At 43.1% G+C, this 20129-nt stretch overlaps 1 protein-coding gene across 1 annotated transcript in view; it reads right to left on the bottom strand.

Moving 5' to 3' along the window:
• The window catches only part of si:dkey-225n22.4 (collagen alpha-1(XXI) chain), a 37747-nt gene extending 21485 nt beyond the window's left edge, over positions 1 to 16262 (bottom strand). Inside the window, exons 1-18 of the mRNA XM_035619599.2 lie at positions 16152 to 16262; positions 11904 to 12039; positions 11654 to 11790; positions 11225 to 11344; positions 10268 to 10384; positions 9874 to 10060; positions 9531 to 9696; positions 9181 to 9403; positions 7850 to 8023; positions 7601 to 7678; positions 7447 to 7458; positions 7127 to 7219; positions 6846 to 6899; positions 6693 to 6746; positions 6212 to 6265; positions 6065 to 6118; positions 5848 to 5901; positions 5649 to 5702 (exon numbers count right to left, since the gene is read on the bottom strand). Coding sequence (XP_035475492.2) covers positions 5649 to 5702; positions 5848 to 5901; positions 6065 to 6118; positions 6212 to 6265; positions 6693 to 6746; positions 6846 to 6899; positions 7127 to 7219; positions 7447 to 7458; positions 7601 to 7678; positions 7850 to 8023; positions 9181 to 9403; positions 9531 to 9696; positions 9874 to 10060; positions 10268 to 10384; positions 11225 to 11344; positions 11654 to 11790; positions 11904 to 11985 — 1713 coding nt within the window. The 5' untranslated portion in view covers positions 11986 to 12039; positions 16152 to 16262. The remainder of the gene's footprint in view (positions 1 to 5648; positions 5703 to 5847; positions 5902 to 6064; positions 6119 to 6211; positions 6266 to 6692; positions 6747 to 6845; positions 6900 to 7126; positions 7220 to 7446; positions 7459 to 7600; positions 7679 to 7849; positions 8024 to 9180; positions 9404 to 9530; positions 9697 to 9873; positions 10061 to 10267; positions 10385 to 11224; positions 11345 to 11653; positions 11791 to 11903; positions 12040 to 16151) is intronic.
• Between the last annotated feature and the right edge of the window lie 3867 nt (positions 16263 to 20129).

The raw sequence follows: 20129 nt of genomic DNA, 5'->3' as shown, positions 1-20129 counted from the left end.
GGGGGTGAAGTCAAATATCTCTGTACCTGGCTTCTAGGGTAGAGAGAAAGAAACGCATGAGTTTCGGACTGTGACCAAAAGACGAAAATAGCAGATACAAGCAGGTGAAATGAGTAGGATCTAGTTGAGGTGGTTTGGGAATCTGATTAGGTTTGCTCCCGGCCTCCCCTTCGGGGTTTTCTGGGTGCAACCAACATGGGAGGAGACCCCAGAGAAAGACCCAGAACATGCGGGGGGGATTACACATCCCATCTGCGCTGGAAACGCCTTGGAGATCCCCCAGGAACGAGCTTGAGGACGTGGCTCAAGCTGTCAAAGTCTTCATACAGAGGGGATGTCAGATCTCAGATGGAATATCATGGTCACCAAAATCTTTGGCCACATTCATTATTTATGAACTAATTTCAAAATAAAATAATAGGCATACATATATTTGTTAGCAATATCATTTCTTAATTTATGAAACAATAATATTTATTACAAATGAATCGTTTGCTTTTGTCAAGGATGGAAGTATGAAAAGAATAGTATTTATTAAGGAAATATTAGGTAAAATGGTTGGGGTGCACAACACATTTGACATGTTTTCTGCAATAAATAATTACAATTACAAATTATCTTCAAAAATGACATGAAACAGTCACTGAGTAAACATTAATTTAAAATAGATAATTCATGCATAAAGGAACTTCCTTTCCCTTATGGACTTCCATGTCCCTGCTTTTCCTTGTGTCCGATTTGCTGAGTCGTTTTGCTTCTCCATTTAGCCTTCCCATGACACTTGGGGCCTTGGGCTCGTAACATGAGGCAAAACACAACAAATCAGCCGTGAGATGTAACTATAGGGAATGAGGCCGGTGTGGCTCTAACCAGTCAGAGAGCTTGTTACATCCCTCTGCTAATTAGATTAGTGGTGTTTTAGCTCATTGTACAGCGCAAGAACCAAAGTGTCCTGGACAGTGTCTTGACATAGGTGTGACTTCAATTGAAATTCAAAAGCTGATATCAACGGACTAAAAATACCAGACATTTTTTCTACTCGCTTTACCATGTTCCTTTTCCGTCTCTATAGAATCTTTAGAAAGCCTTTCAACTGCCAGAGGACCGCCCGTCACAAAAATAGACCTGAAGAGAAGCAGACAGTCAGCAAGTCCAGGGCCCGCTGATTAATTCTAACCTCAAATTATGTCACCCTACATTATAAATAGCAAGTCCAGTGTGTGTGTGTGTGCGTGTGCATGTGTGCGTGTGCATGTGTGCGCGCGTGTGTGTGTGTGTGTGTGTTTAGGGGTGGGAGGTCAGTGTGTGTCAAGGGATGTGCCTCATTTACCTCACTCTGAGCATTTACATGAGTAAAACTGCAAACTAATGTGCCTCCATAATCACCATGATTAATCATCTCATGAAAAAGTTTAATGTGTGATGGTACAGCCATTACACGGCTCCGGCATAATGTATTGTTCCAGTGAGAGGTTGAGAGGGTTTCTTTTCTTTCTGGAACTAAAGTCTTTTATTTTCTGCTTAGTCAGACAGTAAAGTGATTGAACTATTCCATGGTTTAGGTGGACCTGACTCTTCAGGATGAATCAACAATATGAAAGAAGATCAATAAGGAAGGGGATATCAGGAAATACGGAAATATCTCGGTCTTTGATTCAATTGCAAGTACTTTATGTATTTCCCAAACATAAGACGTGTCAGATCATCCTCTGTTGCCAGAAATTAAATATTGGTGAATAAATGATGAAAACCTCAGTAATTTACTTTACATTATATCTCTTTTTATTTATTTGACGACCAATTTTCCAAATACGTTTTGGGGTTTTCATCCTAACAGTTTTCTCCTATGTTGCGTTCAGTTTGAGCATTCAGTTTAATCATCTACGTGCACGGTCTTACCACATCAGTGTGTTCTCTCTCTCTCTCCACCACGCGCCCCCCACAGGGTCTGTACATCTGCACTTGTGGTGAACAACTGGTGATTTTGAGGTGGAACGTCCTGGGGGACGTAAAGGCTGTAACTTACACATTAGCAGGTCTCTGAAGCTGCTACGAAATTACAAGCACCGCTGGTTTAAAATAAGCCCGGCTTAAACCCACAGCGGCTTCTTTGTGGAGTGATTACAAAGACCATTGTCATGTTTTTGCTTATTCAAGCAACGTCATCTAAAGCATCCGACTTTCTCTTTAGACTTAAAAAAACCCCACCTCTAATGTTGTTAATTATTTTTGTTTTTCTTAGAGCAAATGAGAGAGAATGCATATATTGCTAAAACACTTTCCAAAATCTGTTCTCACAGGTAACACTTATACTACTATTGGTAATTACAGGGAGTGTACAAGTGTGTGTGACAGACACTATCTTTATCTCACTGTGACATTAAAACCTCACACAGCTGGATCTGAAAATACATAATTTGGGGTGTAGAAAACTCAATAGCTGATAATAAGAGACCTACGACAACCGTAACGCTGATAACGTTTAACTTTCTTCCCTTGAGTGTCACACAATCAAATCCAGAAGTGCTAAAAATTTGGGTGTATTTGGCAGCGAGTGTGTGCGTATGTGTGTATGTGATTAGAGACCATGCTGACAGCCTGAGGCCTTTTCACAGTATATCAAAGTTTAGGCCTCATTAACATTCAATGGCGCTGTCATGGATGGGTACGCAGAAATTCCTTACAGTCGACGGGAACTGTTTCCTCAGGCGGTGACCACACTGGGAGATAATTTGGTTCTGCACAGATCACATCTGATTTTACACACACTTTTTTTTACGACTTTACTTTCACTGGGTCTTTTACTCCTCAGTCATCCTCCACATGCGATATTTACTGGCCCTACTCTTATAGGACAGTTGTGGCAGTGATATTGGCTTTAGACCATGTGATCAGTTCAAACGGTAAACTCCTCCTCGGGTCATTAAAACCACCCCAGTTCCCAGAGACAGTGCTGAGGACGAGACCTTTGTGTACAGTAGCTGCCGTCCTGACTTACAGGCTGGTCAAAGGAGAATCTGAAGTCAATCAATGGAGCTTATGAATAAAGAATCGTCGTTCACATAGTTCCTCTAAACTTGTCAATGTAGAAAAATGTGGAATTTATTTGTTACACCACAAATCAGCCAAACACTGACCAAGTACATCATTTTATATGAGCCAATATAGTGAGATCAGTCAAAGAAATCCTTGAAGAGCCGAGAGCTGAACTGAAACCTTGTAAGACCTGGAAGCATTCAGCTCACCAGTTGGTGTATCTATACTGAAGAGTGCTCCAAGGTAAATGTCCTTGTTAGACTTCAACAAATATTGGAGGACCTAACATGTACCCAAAGTACCTCAAATAAAGTGTCACCAAAATATTTCCTATACCTGCTGCAGCTATTCATAACTGGCCAGTTTGGTCAAAGCAACGTCTGGTTCCAAATAACTTGCAGGAAAAGCGAAGAAGGAAAACATCCGTGTGATGTTGTGTATCTCATGGGGATTAAATGTGACATCAAACATGCAATGAAGTGTCAAGAAATGCATATCTGTAATAACGCGCTCAAATCCAGCATTCACCAAAACTGTAGCAGCCATGAAAGCCACTGCATTTAAACTGTGACCTTTTAAGCCCGATGTTATACTGAGCGAGCAATTAGCCCTCGCGGCACACACCGCCACGCTCTGTCAACATCAGACCGTTTCCCGTTTCTCATTAAGACGCTCAATGTTCCCTGACATTGTTGCGGGGAGGAAATTCTGTCTGTTTGTTGGTCTTGCGACATCTGTGATGCAACTCCGGTCCGATCAACATCAGCCTGTTCCAGGAACCAGCGATAACGTGATCGTCTGGTCGTCCTGCCAGTCTCACAAGTGTTTGTGTTTAGCTATGGACCGTCAGAGTCACAAGAGGATGCAGCGAGCAGCCCTGACATTTAACAAGGTTTTGACATGGAGGAATTAATGAAATGATGGGTGCATAGGTGTGGATGCCTCCGAACATCTACAGCAATACAAAAAAAATCTCTACGTTCTTGAAAAGTGCACAATGCTGTACAAAATATGAAAAATACTCCTTTACAATTAGAAATCCTCCATTTGACTACTATATGCATTAAACTGTTGGATTATTATTGCTTATTATTTCTCTTGTTCCAAGAGTATTGAACATATCAGACACTACTAAGTGATCACGAGGATTCTAACCTATCATTCAACACTTTAGTAATTAGGTACAGTACCTCAAATTGTACTTAAGTACACAGTACTTGTGGAAATATTCTGTTACTTTACTTCCATATAGCACAGGGATGTCAAGGATAGGGATATCTTTGATATCAACGATGGCGATGATCAGCTTTGGTATGCGATGAAAACTATTTCCCTTTTCCCAGTTGCAGCTTTAGCAGACACACGTGTAATTAATCTATTGTCAATATATTGATTCAGTAAACAATCCTGGTGCTAGGTTTTACTTAAACGTGTTTAAAGCAAAAGTTGAACATTTTGGGAAAGAGGGCTTGTTCACGTCCTGCCTGCAGGAGGATTTTGTTACCATTCGACAGAGACCAGCCAGGCAAGATGTTCCACCTCTTAGACGGATTGGTGGAAGTGGTGAACCCCATCGAGGAAAACTCTGGTCCAAAGTTGACCAATTTGTGTTTGTGTCACACAAAAGTAACTCAACGTTTAGCTGCTTACTCTCGTTCCTCGACACATTTACCGCCCCCTCAACATGTCCACACATGGAGGCCAACTGTGCGCTCCCTGTGTACCACCACCCTCCAGTTGGTGTAGAACACTTCCAGATTCTTGGGGAAAGTAGTTTATTATGATAACAGGAAGAGTCCTAAATTACTGAGCAGCGCGGCTGCGAGTCAAACTGGTACAGAGCGCTCCAAGGACTTCTGAGAAGGCCTTAAAATAGCATCACACACACTTGTAGCTGGTGGGCGTGCACGCTCGCAGATGTGAGCATGTCCTCTTTCATTTAGCCACTTGTTTTTTTTCAAGTTACCACATGGGGGGACATCCCGTACACTGTACACGGCCTCCGCTCCTGCTGTGGTGCCGATGTCATTAACTGACACAAGTGGAGTATTTGAGGTTTATTGTGTGACTTAACACCGATGTGTGTTATGGCTGATGATCTCCCCAATACCTCTGTGTCTAACTTGTGCGAGGATTTTTGCTAAATTGAAAAACAGCGGATAATGAGTCAATGTGCCACAGTTTGTGTTTGACATCCTCACAGCAAAAAAAACCTCTCTTTAATTAAGTAGTAAAAAGTAAGGAAGGACCCTACCTATCTCATCTCAATTATGGTACTTAGTGAAAGTGCGTTTTCATACCATGATAAAATGAATAGGAACATGGTTGCCAACAATGGTTGCCTGCGGGAGACGGAAACAGCAAGAAAACTAAATGGCAAAAAAAATTATATAAATATATAAATGTACTTTGGTTCCAGGGTTACTTTAATGGTTAAGGCCAAAACTGGAACACTTACTGCAAATCCGGCCTCATCAAATACACCAATGTTGGACATGAGTGTGGAAGGCTGTTAGAGCAGCACAAAGAAGTGATGTCTGTGGTTTTGGCATGAGATGTGCAACGATCAAGGACTGTCAACCAGTGTGTCCCACCAGATCTCCCACACTGACCTTTGTTCCAGGTGGCCCGACCAATCCACCGGTGCCTGGCAGCCCTGGCTCCCCCTGGTTGGAAAACAAACAAGACTATAGCCTTTCTGTGTTCACTTTGACATGATGTTGCATTTTCATGAGCTGGACGTCAAGTGTCAGTTAACAAAGTTTAATGGAAGTTGCAGGAACAAGACTGTAAAACAGAACTAGATCTTACCAGAGATCCAGCCTCTCCCGGTGGTCCTGCCTCACCCCTATCTCCAGGAAGACCCTTTATAAAACATAAATAAATACAATTAAAATCACTTAATAATTGGACCCAGATTACTACTTTGAGAGCTTTGTATGTTGGTGGTAGAAGAGACGATATCTCAACTAATATTCCACTGACCACATTTGCATACTTTGGCTCATAGGGCAAGTTGTAATCTCACCTTGGGTCCCGGGGCTCCTGATTCTCCCCGTGAGCCTGGCTCCCCTCTGTCTCCCTGAGCAACATCGGTAGAATGAGGTTACTGTCATTACTGGCAGCAGATTGAAAAAGTCCCATTACAGATACAACTGCTGCTTTAAGGATGTACCTTGCTACCTTGAAGACCAGGCTCGCCTTTTAGTCCTGCAGGGCCATCTTCACCCTTAAAAAAAAAAATCCATTGTGTGCTTGTAAAACATTATAATGGAAATTTGAAAAATCATTCCAGAAATGGCCAAACGGCTGAGCTGAGATGGGTCGGATCCTGAGTATCAGCGAGTAAGAAGTCAAGACCAGAGGAACATTTAAAGGAAAATAGAGTGGTTCAGAAACTTGAACTCGCACTGATATGTCATGGAGTCACGCTGTGTTAAGTTTTAAAACTACTCAGAAAGATGTTGAACTCAGAGCTAAATTTACCAGGCACCCATTGTAATGGATTGTAATGGTTCGAAGTTGACATCATTTTAATGTTATGTTTGTTTGTTTTTTATTCCTCTTGTTGGTGTGGCAGTAATGCAGTAAGTCCAAGCAGAAATTGAGACTTGCTCGTGGCTGTTTGAAGGTATTGTAATGTGCAAATGTGTTACCTTCATCCCTGGTAATCCAAGAGGACCAGGTTTCCCAGGATTCCCCTCCTTACCCTGGAAACAGAGACAAGAACAGCATGTATCCTAAACACCGGTGGCACCACTATGAAGGGGTGAAAAAAGTCACAGTGGAAGGAACCGATCAGCACTTACAGGCTTACCATCAGGCCCCGGTGGTCCCTCCCTCCCTTTCTCCCCACGGAAACCCTGGAGAATTATGACAACACACAGAAAACATTCTTTTGACATTAGTGCATTCTACTGCTGGATATATATTTTTTCTTTTAAATACATAGGTTCAAATTAAAACATTTCGGTAGCCCCAATAGCGGAATGGCTCTATGGCAATGTTGGTTTGTCAGTCTGTCCAGTACTTTGGTCCAGTGTGTGTGTGTGTGTGTGGGTGTGTGTGTGTTTGTGTGTGTGTGTGTTACCATGCGCCCTGGCGGGCCACGCTGCCCTGGGGGTCCAAGTGCACAGTGACTGCAGTCGTCCTCCTCCACTGTGGCCGTCCGGTTCAGAGTACACTGAGGAAACACAAAGGTAGGTTTCTCCATTCGGTAGAAAAACGTGGGTGATAGCAACCACGGTATGGTTCATTGGTTTTTAATTTAAAGGATTTCTTATGGTTTGAATAAAGAAACTTTCTCCTGATAGGTCAAATGTCAGTCCCAGTTCCCTTTACCCTTGCATCAGCCCAGTGGCTAAATGCATTTGAGCAAAGCCGGATTGGAAATTGTAAAACTGAACTCACCCTTTCATCATCCTGTGCACCATAAGAAAGACAAGGACGAAAAAAAAAAGGGTTGTTATCAATGTAGCCTCATACATTCAGCGAAGAAAATCAGAATTCAGGGTTCAAAATGTGACCTCTGTATAGGTCAGGCTGGTGACGGTGGAGCTCTTACCACAGAGTAGATCTCACAAGCCGTCTCTCTGTCACTCTGATGAGGATCACAGTACAGGCGCAGCTTCTGAATCTCCACCTGTATCAAAACAATATGAGAAATCTCAAGAAATGGCTACCGTTGGAACCAGTTTAATTGTACTTCACTCCTCTCACAAAGAATCTTTGATTTGAAGCAGGTGGTCACCAGCCATAGGTAATGAATTCAGGACACTTGGACCTTTCATTCCAAGGTATGTGTTGTACTCACAGGCACTGTGCTGTCTGTTCCTCTCCTCTTAGCCACCTGTGTCTCCCCATTGATGTAAACGGGCTCCGCCGGTTCCAACAGGACTTCCTGGATCAGCAGATCGTCAAGGAAACTGGCGACCTGGCGCGGCCTCACTAGAAGTTTGAGCTGATGCCATTTTCCATCGTACAGATCCTGAAAGAAGGGCGCAAATATTTTCAGATCTCAAATATATTAAATGAAAGTTTTGTTCATTCATGACACTGAAAGACATTTGTCGAAGCTTTTCGTTCATGAGCAAACTTGGACGCAAAAAATAGCTATTAAGTTGTCAGATCTTTCACTCTGCCCTCCATTTCCGTTGGCAGTCGTATGTGTGCATGGGTTTCATCTCAACTCATTTTGGAAGTGAGGGCCAAAACTGTGTGTTCCCTGGATGCTCCACAAATAGCTATGACCGACGAGGTATTACGACCAAGAACTCCTTTTCCATCACAATTTTTTCTTCTTGAAGTCTGAAAACCATACAGAGACTGAGACAAGAAACAGAGCAGCTATTGTTTCATCGGGACCACGCCACAGCACATCATTTCCAAATGACAAATCACAGGCTTATACCTTGTGCCAAACACAAATTGAACATAATTACAACCTTCCCCTCTCTACAGTCTAGGTGTGTGTAAGGATGGAGGGAGGTGGGTGCCGTTCGGAAGAAAACCACTCGGCGTGTCCGACAGGATGTATTATTAGCTTGTGCTGCCATGGAGACAGAGACATGGGCTCCAAGTAATACACATCTGCCAACTAGTTTCTACAAGGTAAATACAATGGTTTTAGAGCAGGAAACGTTTTCTTTGCGCCTCCTCCCGGCTTCCATCAGATTACATCGTCACCGGTCCGGCCGTGTATTGACCTGAACAGGCGATGATGTTTCAACTGCTACTAGCAGTCAGGTTCATTCACAGCAACCAACATGAGGGGATTGGAAGAGACGCACTTACAACCCAATACATTCTTTTAGTGGCACTGGAGGAAAGTAAGAGATTGTAGTACGGCACACTGCAGTCTTTATACCAGCCCTTATAACTACAGTGTTGTGATATTGATGTTTGCCTGCATGGACTTAAACATAGAATTGGACTAATAACTTGACAAGGCCGATATTTCAGCATTCAAAACCAATTTGAATTCATAATTGGATTTCCAGATATTTGCATCTACAGCAAAATACTAGAGTAGAGTGAGAAATTGAGAAACTGACGGAGCCCCACCAAAAGGTATGTGGCCAAACAAGAAATCATTTTTTCGTTCATTGATCTAGTATTTACATGAAAGTCAATCCTCACACTGACCTGAAATCCAGCTTTGAAGACGACCCTTTGTTCCTCCTCTTCTACACTAGTGGTGGTGAAGGTGACCGTTTTGTCCTTCCCGCTTAGCGTCACTGCGGCCTGGATCACCTTATCCTTTGACAGAACCCGCCAAAGGTCAAATGTCAGCTTGGCAGAAGGCCCCTGCAGACGCAGGGTGGCTACGAACACGTAGGATGGAGGGAGGCCTTCTGGGAAAATCGCCCTGGTTAAAAAAGAAATGTCCAATAACAAAATAACAGTAAAACAACACACATAAAGAGCATAGAAATATGAAATGTGACCAATTTTTAAGGACTTGATCACAGTCTTTAGTCAGTGTGCTACAGTACCTGGTATTCTCAGTGATGTCTGTGGAGGCAGAGAGAGCGAACGCCGTCTCAGTAACCAGAGAGCCAGGGATCTTCTTGGCCTTCATCTCAATGTTCATGCCCACCATCAGCTCAAAGCCCTTCTCGTCACGAGACGCCACCGGGATTCGTGTCGGACACACAGACTCTAGAAAGAAAAGAGGATCATTTATTGAGACGGCTGACGACAAATCAATCATTCAAGAGGATGATATGATTTCTGGGTCAATTTTTTGTTCGAGTTAGAGATCAGCTCCCCTCCAGGAAAGTGCGTTAAATACGTGATAACACAACACATGAAGATGGATAAGTTTAATTTTCTGACCTTCGCATAGTTTCTGCTCCATGGAGTCTCGGATACGGTCGATGGTGGTGTAATCTTCAGCATACAGGACGTAGGTGGATGATGGTTTGTTGGCGATGGATACCAGCTCTGAGGTGGTGATCTCACTGCCAACCCCAACCGCAAATAATGTGATGCCCTGTGCTCGTGCCTCCACACTGGCATCCACCTAAAGACACATAGTGAGAAATAGCCTCCCATGGTTGAGAAAGAGACTTTTCCATTTTGGCCCAAAAATGTAGATTAACAGGTTTATGCTGAAAGGACGTGCGTCACAAAAACACAACACACACGTTGAAGCACTTCAGCCAACAGCTTTTATATACAGCGGGATGAATAGAAGTCCTACGCTTGAACACTCCAACGTGGCATTTACCACATCATCCTGAGATTTGCCATCGGTGACCACCACGGCAATGCGGTTCTTGACTTGGTTGGCTCGCTGGGATGAGGAGAAGACGTGGTCCACGGCAAACTTGATGGCCCTTCCGGTCTGCGGAACAGTGAATAAAGAAAAACAACATGATGCTGTGAGTGACCACCGCATGTGTGAACTGGTCTGTTCACAAGTTCTCAGTCACTGACCGCTGCATCACAGAGTGCAAATTAAATTAACGCACACATAAAAAAATGCTTTTTTAAAAATCTACTTGGGGAAACTACGTCAGCAGATTTTTAACAGGACGCTGCAGAGAAACCGTGTACCAAAGTGTCTCAATCAAATAGAAGGATGCACTATCATATCTTTCAATATAAAGCAAATTTAGCATCCTTTGTATGTTTAAAGACCCTTTCAATGCTCGTGGTGTTGCTGTGTGGTCATGTTGCTTCAGATGCACCTGCTGTGCGCAGCAGCTGCTGGCACTCGTGGACTGTCCACCACCAACCTCAGCGTTCCCAACTTTGTTAGTTTCTTGTTTTTGGAGGGAGTACTGGGTATCATTTTTTATAGTACATTTTTTGGGACTTAAGTATGTGTTAGTCTTCCACCACCCTTCTGGGTGGAGGTGCCCCGTCAACCACCAGGAATTACACAAACAAAAACCAGGTCACGAACCCTCAGTGGTCTCTCACCCATAAGAACTCCCAAACTGTGTGTTGGTGAACTCATTCCATGTTTGTATTTGTACAAAATTATTACTGTTGCACAGAAAATACAAATTCGCTACAGTCAACGGGAGCAAACTATAGTACGTGTTCAGCGAATGCATGTTAATGTATTTAGTGTGCACGCACTGTATGATATGAGCACACGGCACGATTATGTACTCTCCTGATAACTCCATGCAAATTGGGACTAATAGATGTATGAAGAGAAAACATGCTGTCCCACCTGCGTGTTTCCTCCCAGGTAGGCGATGCTCTGTATGGCCTGGATGAGCTCTGCCCCGCCCTGGTGCCCCCCCAGAGGAATCTCAAGACGAGGCGTGTCACTGTACTGGATCACAGCCACCTACAGCAGACACAGCAGGACAACGTGCGAGAATAAAATGTAGCATTGACTAAACTGGAGAAGATATCTAGATGATAATCAATAGATCGGCCATAAAGTTCCACAAAGTTCCAGGTTGAGTTAGATTAAAAACCTGCACAATCCGCCTTGGTGCAGTTGAACAAAAAAATTGCAGGATAATGGGATTTTAGATGGAAATTACAATCTCGGTTGGAAGGTAAATTGAATTTTGAAAATGCTTTCAGAAAAAAAGAACAGTGCAGGTATAGTATGTACACTCAAATGAATGCCCAGTGCAGTGTACAGTACCTGTGTGTAGTGGGAACTGATGTCAAACAGGCTGGTGATGTTGATGAGCCACTGCTTGGCCGTCTCAAAGTCAGGGAACCCCACACTCCATGAGCCATCAACAATATACACCAGGTCATTCACAGCTGTGCTGCAGCCTGCACGCAAACACGTACAACCCCGCAGTGAGCAAAAATGACACGTCTTAAAAAATTCGAACTGATTTCTTCCACAGCCAGCGGAAGCTGCAGCCACAAAGTCACGTCCGTACCTGCTCGGACATCGTCGTCCTCCTCTGCAGCCTCCAGCGGGGTCAGTAGTAACATCGCACTCCATAACCACCAAAGCAACATGGCTCTGCAGGAGAGCGGTCCTCCTCTGTCCAGTCTGACCTGGCTGAATCAGAGCTGAAACAAATCATGAACAATTTAAAGGTGTACCATGAGAAAAATGTACAGATATGTGTGTCTCATGTTTTTGTTGTGGTGCAGCTGCAGTGGTGCTTTGCCACAGTCGTCTTTCTTGTGTGGCCTTCAAACAATGAATACTAGTGCTAAAGCTTGTTCCTCAAAAAGAACATAACATAGACACACTTCATAATAACGCATGTGTGAGTGGGTTCATATGGGATATATGGCTTGGGAATGAGATTTAGCTGCAATGCGAATCCCCCACAGCTCTTCTTGCGAGGTTTTTCGTTGTTGTGCCATGCGACATGGCACATGGCACATTACAGCGCAAACATGGTTCCACCGACCACAAGGCCGGGGCCGGGAGAAAAAAAATTAACAACGTGAGCATTATGCCGGGATGGGAAAACAGGAACATAGACATGGCCGAGAGGGCTACAGTTTGCTGGCGCGGGCTTTAAAGACAGGGGAGGATCAGGGAGCTGAAGAGAGTACAGCCACCACAACCTCTCTTCTACAAAGTCTCCTCCCAGCTCCCGTAAGCCTCGTTCTCTTTCTGCGTGTGGCTTGCTGTTATGGAATCATATTTCAACAATGGACTTGCACTTTTCAGTAAAAAACAAAATAGCTGAAGCATCCTGTCCAGTACAGTTTCCTTCTTATACCTCCCTTGTCTCTGAAAAAAATTTAATCTACTTAAAGTATTTATGTATTCGTCTATCTATAGAAGGTACAAAGACCTATGCCAGCATTATGAAACGGATACATGTCATAGCTAATAGACATATGGATAATAAATGAATCAACAATACAAACAGTAATTAAATTACCGAATGAAGACGTCACATTGCCTCAGTGCCCAGTCAACATGCACATGTGCAGCCCATGTGGAGTCAATGTGGACAACATGGGTAACAAAGCGTGTGCCAAATGCTTGAAATGGGTAAAGTGTAAGGGCCCCACATAGGGCTAAATGTGGACTATATGAGACCCACATGTGTTCAATAACACGGGCCTGTGTGGGCTGACTGTGGCTTCCATGTGGGGGAAAGTGATAGCAGTTGTTTTAAGACGGGGGGGGGGGGGGGGGGGGGGGACAGCTACTGGAGCAGTGAATTGGAAACTTTATCACCTGTCTCCAAGTCACACACGAATCAGTGAGATACTGCAATAGACATTCAGGAAGGGACCCAAACGGCTTGAAGCAATGGGGTGTGATAACTGGCAATGTCTTTGAAATTGACTGGTGTGCAGCTTGCCCTTTCAATCCGAATACAGGTAACCTTCTTTTGTCAGTGTCTTCGGATGTTACCTTCCAGTTAAGCTAAAACATCTGTTGACGAGTATACAGTATGTGCCCGAGCTATTCTCCCTTTTCGTTTTGCCTTTTCGAAGTCGGACTTAAAACGTCATCGGTTTAAATGTTGCGTCTGCCAACCTGATGTGAACGAAACCTCACCGGGAGGAAAGGCTTCATTTCCTGTTTCCTCACCAACAGTCGGCTTTGTTCTTTTTTTTACCATGACCATCTTCTATCTAACACTAACATCCACGGACGAGCCCCTAGATACATCTCTGACCTGCTGCTACTCTACACCACCAGCAGGTCACTGAGGTCTTCCGACCAGGACTTACCCTGCACACGATAAGAAAACTAAAGGTGAACGTGCATTTGAATCCTTCTCTGTCTTTATGGAATGCTCTTCTGGCTCGCGTAAAATCTGCGAGTTCTGTGCACAAGGAATGTTCCTTCCAAGAAAAAGCTCACTTATTCAAACTGACCGTTGTGTAGATTTCCACAATTTCCTATTGTCTGTGTCTTTCATTGTTTCATTTTTATCATTGCATGCCTGTGTATTCTTGTAAAGCACCTTGTGACTTGAACCCGAAAGGTGCTTGATCAAATAAACTTTACTTACCAATTACTTGAAAATAAGAGAATGTGCATTGTCTGTTTGCAGACGCAGATCTGCATTCTATGTCTTTTTTATTTCAAATTTGAAAAATGTCCGCAAGTGATCAAAGAACTAAACTCCATGAGATAACCCTTTGACTTCAATAATCTGTCTGCATATGCTGTGCAGACATTATTGTTTGTCAGCATTGTGAGCGGAGAGATCCTCCGAAAGAAAGACTGTCTCAAAATGTCAGATGTACCGACGAATCAGTCTTCAATTATCTTATGGTCAAAATCTGAACACAAAGTTGTTGGTTTTGGGTCAAATCTGTTGGTTACAAACACCAGGAGAACATGAGGATGATTGTCAGCACAAGACGGACAAGGAGTCAAAAGTTCTGTGAGGCCCCAGTAAATAACACTGTGCACTGACAGCATGCCACCGGAGAACGCCGCATGTGTTTCACTATTTCTAAAAGTGTCTCCACCGGGATCCTCCAAAAAAACCCCCCCAAAAACTGCATAGACACATACATTTTTACCCTTCCTCAGATCCACCTATGCATACACCGTCTTCACCGCCTCCCCCTTTCATTTTAAAGCGCATCAGACTGCGGATAGGTGGGTACGGAACCTGAGTTCCTCCCAGCCTCACTCTACATTTGGCAAACCACAACGGCAGTGCAGCGACCACATGGCCCGCCTCCACTGGCAGCGAGCATCACAGAACATTCCTTGTGCACAGATGTTGGGATTGCTCAGCGTCCTCGCTCGGTTCGGGAAACAAACATGACTTCAGGGGTGAATTCCAGCACTGTCACATGTCTTGCTCACATCTGCGAGAATTTGATTTGGTCATTTCAATAAATGATGTGCTGCAGTGGGGTCAGGATGTTATTTTGTCAGTGTGGTGAAGTACTGCAGTTAACTTTGATTAAACACCGTCTATGAAAGGCCAGTTTGCAGTCATTTATATATACTGTACGTACTGACCATGTTCCAAAGCATGTTTTGTAAAAACACAATCTTCCAGTCATTGCTCTTCATTTATTTACGGTATGAAAATCGATTTCACAGCGGCTTGAAACTTGTAAGGAATTCAAGCGCTGAGGTCAGAAATGGGGCAGGCTAAAAACAAACCAAATATGGTTCTTTAGATTTAAGGGTTGAAGAAAGATTATGTAACTTTTGTGGACAATTAAATGATGAAGAAACAGTAAACTGCCTCAAGCAATATCCATCGGAACTCTGCCCATATTAACTTACATTTTCCACCATTAGCCGCTGATCATACCCGACCAAGAAAGGCTGAATTGAGCGAACGTGTGAATCATCGCTTGTGAACTGTACTCTTCCTTTGGGCTAATTCTTCCTTCGAACGTACAAACATCATTCAGTGATTAGCGAGCAAAAATAGCTAAAGTGGCCAAAGTATTTCAGCTGTCATGTCAAGCCATAACTGGTGCCGGCTTCTGATTATAGACTGTATTCTTCTGACATTCAGCAACGTACATGTCCCAAACCAAAAAACATGGTGTCCCGTCGCCTGACTATCTTGAAAACCCATCCCACACACCTTCTACATCCTTTCCAATTCATTCTGCAGTTGAACGTACGGTAATTAGAATGGAAGACGAGGTTATTTCAGGCTTCAGACTCAACTAACAGCATAACCCTGAAATGCCAAGAGACACAGAGACACACAGAGAGAGAGAGTAGAGGACCTCGCTGACCCATAATCACAGAGGCTGATGTACTGTACGCAGTTATACTGTATATTTAGCTTCTTCTCTTCTCATTGTCCTGTGGGCCGGTCACTTGTGGCCCTAGAGAACACGCGCCCCGGTGACATGACGTTCGGAAAAGACAACTAAAAACAGTGTTGATACATGTACGCATACATTGATACAGTATATACAGCTGCAGGTAGGCAGGTCGTAAATGAACGTGCCACCAGCAGACAAACAAACAAACCACCAACGCACACAGAGAAAAAAAAATTACAATCTTACAAAAAAAAACACTATTCAAACATTCTCTCCATTTAACTGACACCACTTTGGTATTTGAGCGGACTGAAATGTTATCTCAGTCCGCACAGACTCATCAGACCCTGAGTTCTCTGATCAGACATGCAGGCTTACCCGCCACACAACAACACCTGCAGTGGGAAAAAAAAGAATTAAAAAAAAAGATGATGGCAGGGCCTTACCTTTCTCCCTCGGCTGCAAGATGCCAGTGACGAGTGCCACTCTGCGAGGAGGGAAAGTGAAGAGAGAGGAGTCCTCCTGACTTGGAAGTGACAGTCCTCCCTCTGGTTGGCAGAGGGAGTGGTAGGAGTGTCAGGGCAGCCTATATAAATCATGGCTGTAGCTTCACCACAGAATATGACACTACAGAGGCTAATGTGGATCCAGCCTGGATTTACACACACCCACACCCACCCACACACACACACACACACACACGCTCATATGGGATCTGACCCATAGTGTGGAAACGCATCAGTGTTTGTGTGTCAAAGCATCCATCTTTCAGTATTTTACTATATCAAATCACCGTGTAAAACTGTCTACGGAGCTTGAAAGGGTTGTCAACTCGAACTTCTGACTAATCCGGCTGATCCTACAGCACGCTCTCATGTTGAAAATGAGGGCCCAATGTGGAAAAGTTGAAAGCCATGATCTGTAGTCATGTCACACCGTAGGCCGGTGCGGCGCTGTGGCACGCGTCGTGTATTTCCTGCAGAATTAAAGTGCAGGTCACAGATGCACTGTGAGATGCGAGGTGATTTAACATTTCCTTTGCTTCGACATTTTATTGTGGGGCGGAGAGCCTTCCTTCCCTTGAGTAATGTTTCCTAAAGACAACAATGTTGCAAGTAAACTGTGGAAAATGACTAACATAAAATCAAAGACATAACAACAAAACTATAGCTCCACAGTTGAACTCAGTGAAGTGTATTTCCTTTTCTTAATGCATGTCTCTCATAAGGTTTCTGTTATAAAAAACAATAAAACATTATTTAAATTCAATTTGAAGTTTTACATTCAAATGACACCAGGCTCAATCTTGTATTCATGTGAATTTTTTTCCTTCAGTGACGCACGTTTTTTCCCCCCCTCCATGTCAGAAGCACATTTTGAACTTCACAAGTGATTTTGCTCGTCTGAATGGATCTTTCTTATCTGAATCACGGTAGCCCTGCTAAAATCAAGGGGACTATCTCTATTGTTTAATTCCACTTCCACATTTGAGTCCAAAAGGTTTTTGGTATATCTTTATGGATCTTCTTCTTTTTTTTATCGTGACAACAGGGAAAATACTGACTAATGTCAACGGCCCGGCTCAGCCAGCACATATGGTTATGTGCCATGTGGTTTATAACAGGCTCACGTCAAACCATCAACAGTCGAACCCAGACTCACTCAGTTTCACTCGCACATAGAGTTGGGCCCATGGACGCCACCAAAAGCGTGCACATGTACCGGGATTATGAATGTGTGTGTGTGACCATATGACCGCGAAGCAATGTGCAACAAAAAAAAAAAAGAATAATTCAATTCAATGCAACATTGATTTGGCATCTTTTAACACAGGCACACTGAGACCCGGCTGCAGCTTTTGAGCACTGCGTTGAACCCTGAACTGCTATTGCCCCCTGTTGGAGCTGCACGGGGGAGGCTGTTCTCAGAGATCCCCTCTGATCGGGGTTTGCTGCCCTCCCAGTTAAAAGCTGTCTGTCCCGCATGTTGCCAGCTTTTCCACGCTCAGAAAATAAACAAATTAGAGAAAAGGAAAGAAGAAACCCCCCCCCACCCCCAGAAAAAAACACCGCTCTAAAAATAAAAGCGCAACTATGTTGCTTCCTCTCCAAGCAGGCCACACGAGACTGGACAACACCGAGGACCATGACACACGCTCCACGTCTCTGCAGAGGAAGGACGCAATTGTACAATTCAGTCTTGGCTGCATGACAGTGTTGTCTCCCCCTGTTTCGTGCACATTCGCTGTTCTGCTGAATTCGCTGTGCGGAGAGAAAAAGGGCGGGAGAGGAACGAGTCGACATGTTAAGCGGTCGACACTGGTGTATTGCAGTATGCAGGCCGACATTGAAAAAGCCAAGGGGTGTGTCTGAAAAGCCTCGAGAGCACTGGAGCCCGAAAAGAGGAAAAATGGCGCGGAACCAACCGAACATTTGTTTTTAAGTCTGTGAGCTCATGCGCTGGTCTTCTGCAATGTATTCAAAGAAAAGCCACCAGATTTATGAAAACACTGGATGAAAGGGAAAGATTAAAAACCTTTCCACACATTGTGTTGTGAAAATGTTCCTCCATCCCAGCACTTTCATAGAAGAGAGAAGAAAGAGTTAGAGCTTCAGACAGAATCATAAAAAATTGATGAAAACCAAACATGCAAATGACTTCCTGTGATCTCATAACTCAAGGGCTGAAAAATAGCTTCAGTGTATTTTGTTCTGTAATATTTTTGACCACTGTGTATTCGATCACAGAGGGGTCAGTTCAGAGGGATTCTCTCAGCACCCTGCTCGTCTTTCGCTATCTCTGGCTCTATCTCACCTCCCGACCTCATTTTTCTGGGCAAACTGCAGGAAATCAAGTCAGAAAAAAAGAGGCGAGGCAGCTGTTTGAACCTCTCTGATCCAGTCCTGACAGACGCTTGGGAAGTTGCTATAGAGGACGTCTCAAGGCAGCCACATTTACCTGTTCTGCTTTCTGTTTATTTGTAATTGGCACATTTTCTCTCCAGGAGGCAGCATTGCCTCAATGACAAGGAAAAGGAAAACCCAGTGGAAAACAGTTAAGTGCATCCATCGAAATACTGTACATAGGCAATGTTTTTAGCTTATTCTATGATTCCACTCCAATTTAGAAAAAAACATTTTCTACTGTTGTACTCCACTGCATTTAATTGATCTATTTAGTTAATTGTTATTTTACAGATTCAGATTGTCAATACAATTCAAAACCAACAAATTGTACAATTATAGGTTAACAAGAGACCTCATTGATTCACACGCTACCCGGCGGTGTATTGTGTCATTGAAATTAGCCCTGTAGCATTTAGGTGATGTACACATGCACTACTATGATCCAGTTTTATAATTTACATTATTCTCAAATGGGCCATTCCGCATCCGAGCACTTTTTACTTCTGCTACTTGAAGTAAATGTTTTAATGCTGATACTTGTGCTTTAAATTTAGGTTTAAACTGTTGCCTTCTTGTAAAAGATAATTTCTGTATCAAGTCCAAAGCACCAAATGAAATAATACATAATTAATGGGTCTCGCCGTTGGGTGTGGTGAAATGGCTTTAACAGTTTTAAAAATCAACGTCCCAAGGCTTTCACTAAATTTCTATTAAACAATCCATCTATCTATTGGACTAAAAAAAGAAAGAAAAAGAAATATACATTTACTACTTGGAAAATAACATGAATACAAATGAAATGGGCTGACACTTAGCCTGCGATATTTCTGTCATGATATGACAGGTATGTTGAAAGAAATTGAAAAAACTCAATACAATTAATCATATCATTGTGCTAATGTGACATTTGCTAACTACAAATTAACCAGAGTAAGAAGTGACCAATGCTCTTTAGTCACAGAGCACTAAATTGCAAAAAAAAGGATATTTAAACTCCTGTCACACTCTAAATTATGTTTTCAAAAAAATGGAAACCTGCATTTTTATTAGATTCAATGATGAAGTCTACTCTGGATGACAGAACTCTGAAGCGTGCAGAAAATATCGTAGCAGACCCCTCCCAGCCCGGACACAAACTTTTTGAAATGCTCCCCTCCGGCAAGAGGTTGAGGTCTGTCAAGACCAACACCTCCTGTCACAAAGACAGTTTCTTCCCGTCTGCCGTCAGCCTCATCAACAAGGCCCGGGACCCCCACTGACACTCCCCTTCCTTCCCCATGGACATTACATGTTATATTAACGTGATCCACCCCACTCACATTGAACCATCTGTTACCCCGATATTTATTGTAAATTTATTGTAATTGTGTGAATTTAATTTAATTTAATCTTATTTTATTGTATTCTATTCGGGTTAATTTCATTTCCTTTTTTATTCTACATGCTTTTTGTAATTCTGTGTTTATATGTTGACTGCTACATGCACCTTAATAACACCAACAACAAAAAAATCTTCGT

This window comes from Scophthalmus maximus, chromosome 21, assembly GCF_022379125.1.
Source record: "Scophthalmus maximus strain ysfricsl-2021 chromosome 21, ASM2237912v1, whole genome shotgun sequence".
In the NCBI taxonomy this organism is placed as follows: Eukaryota; Metazoa; Chordata; class Actinopteri; order Pleuronectiformes; family Scophthalmidae; genus Scophthalmus; species Scophthalmus maximus.
Note: the sequence above shows the minus strand (reverse complement) of the source record. Positions and strands in the feature narration are given on the sequence as shown.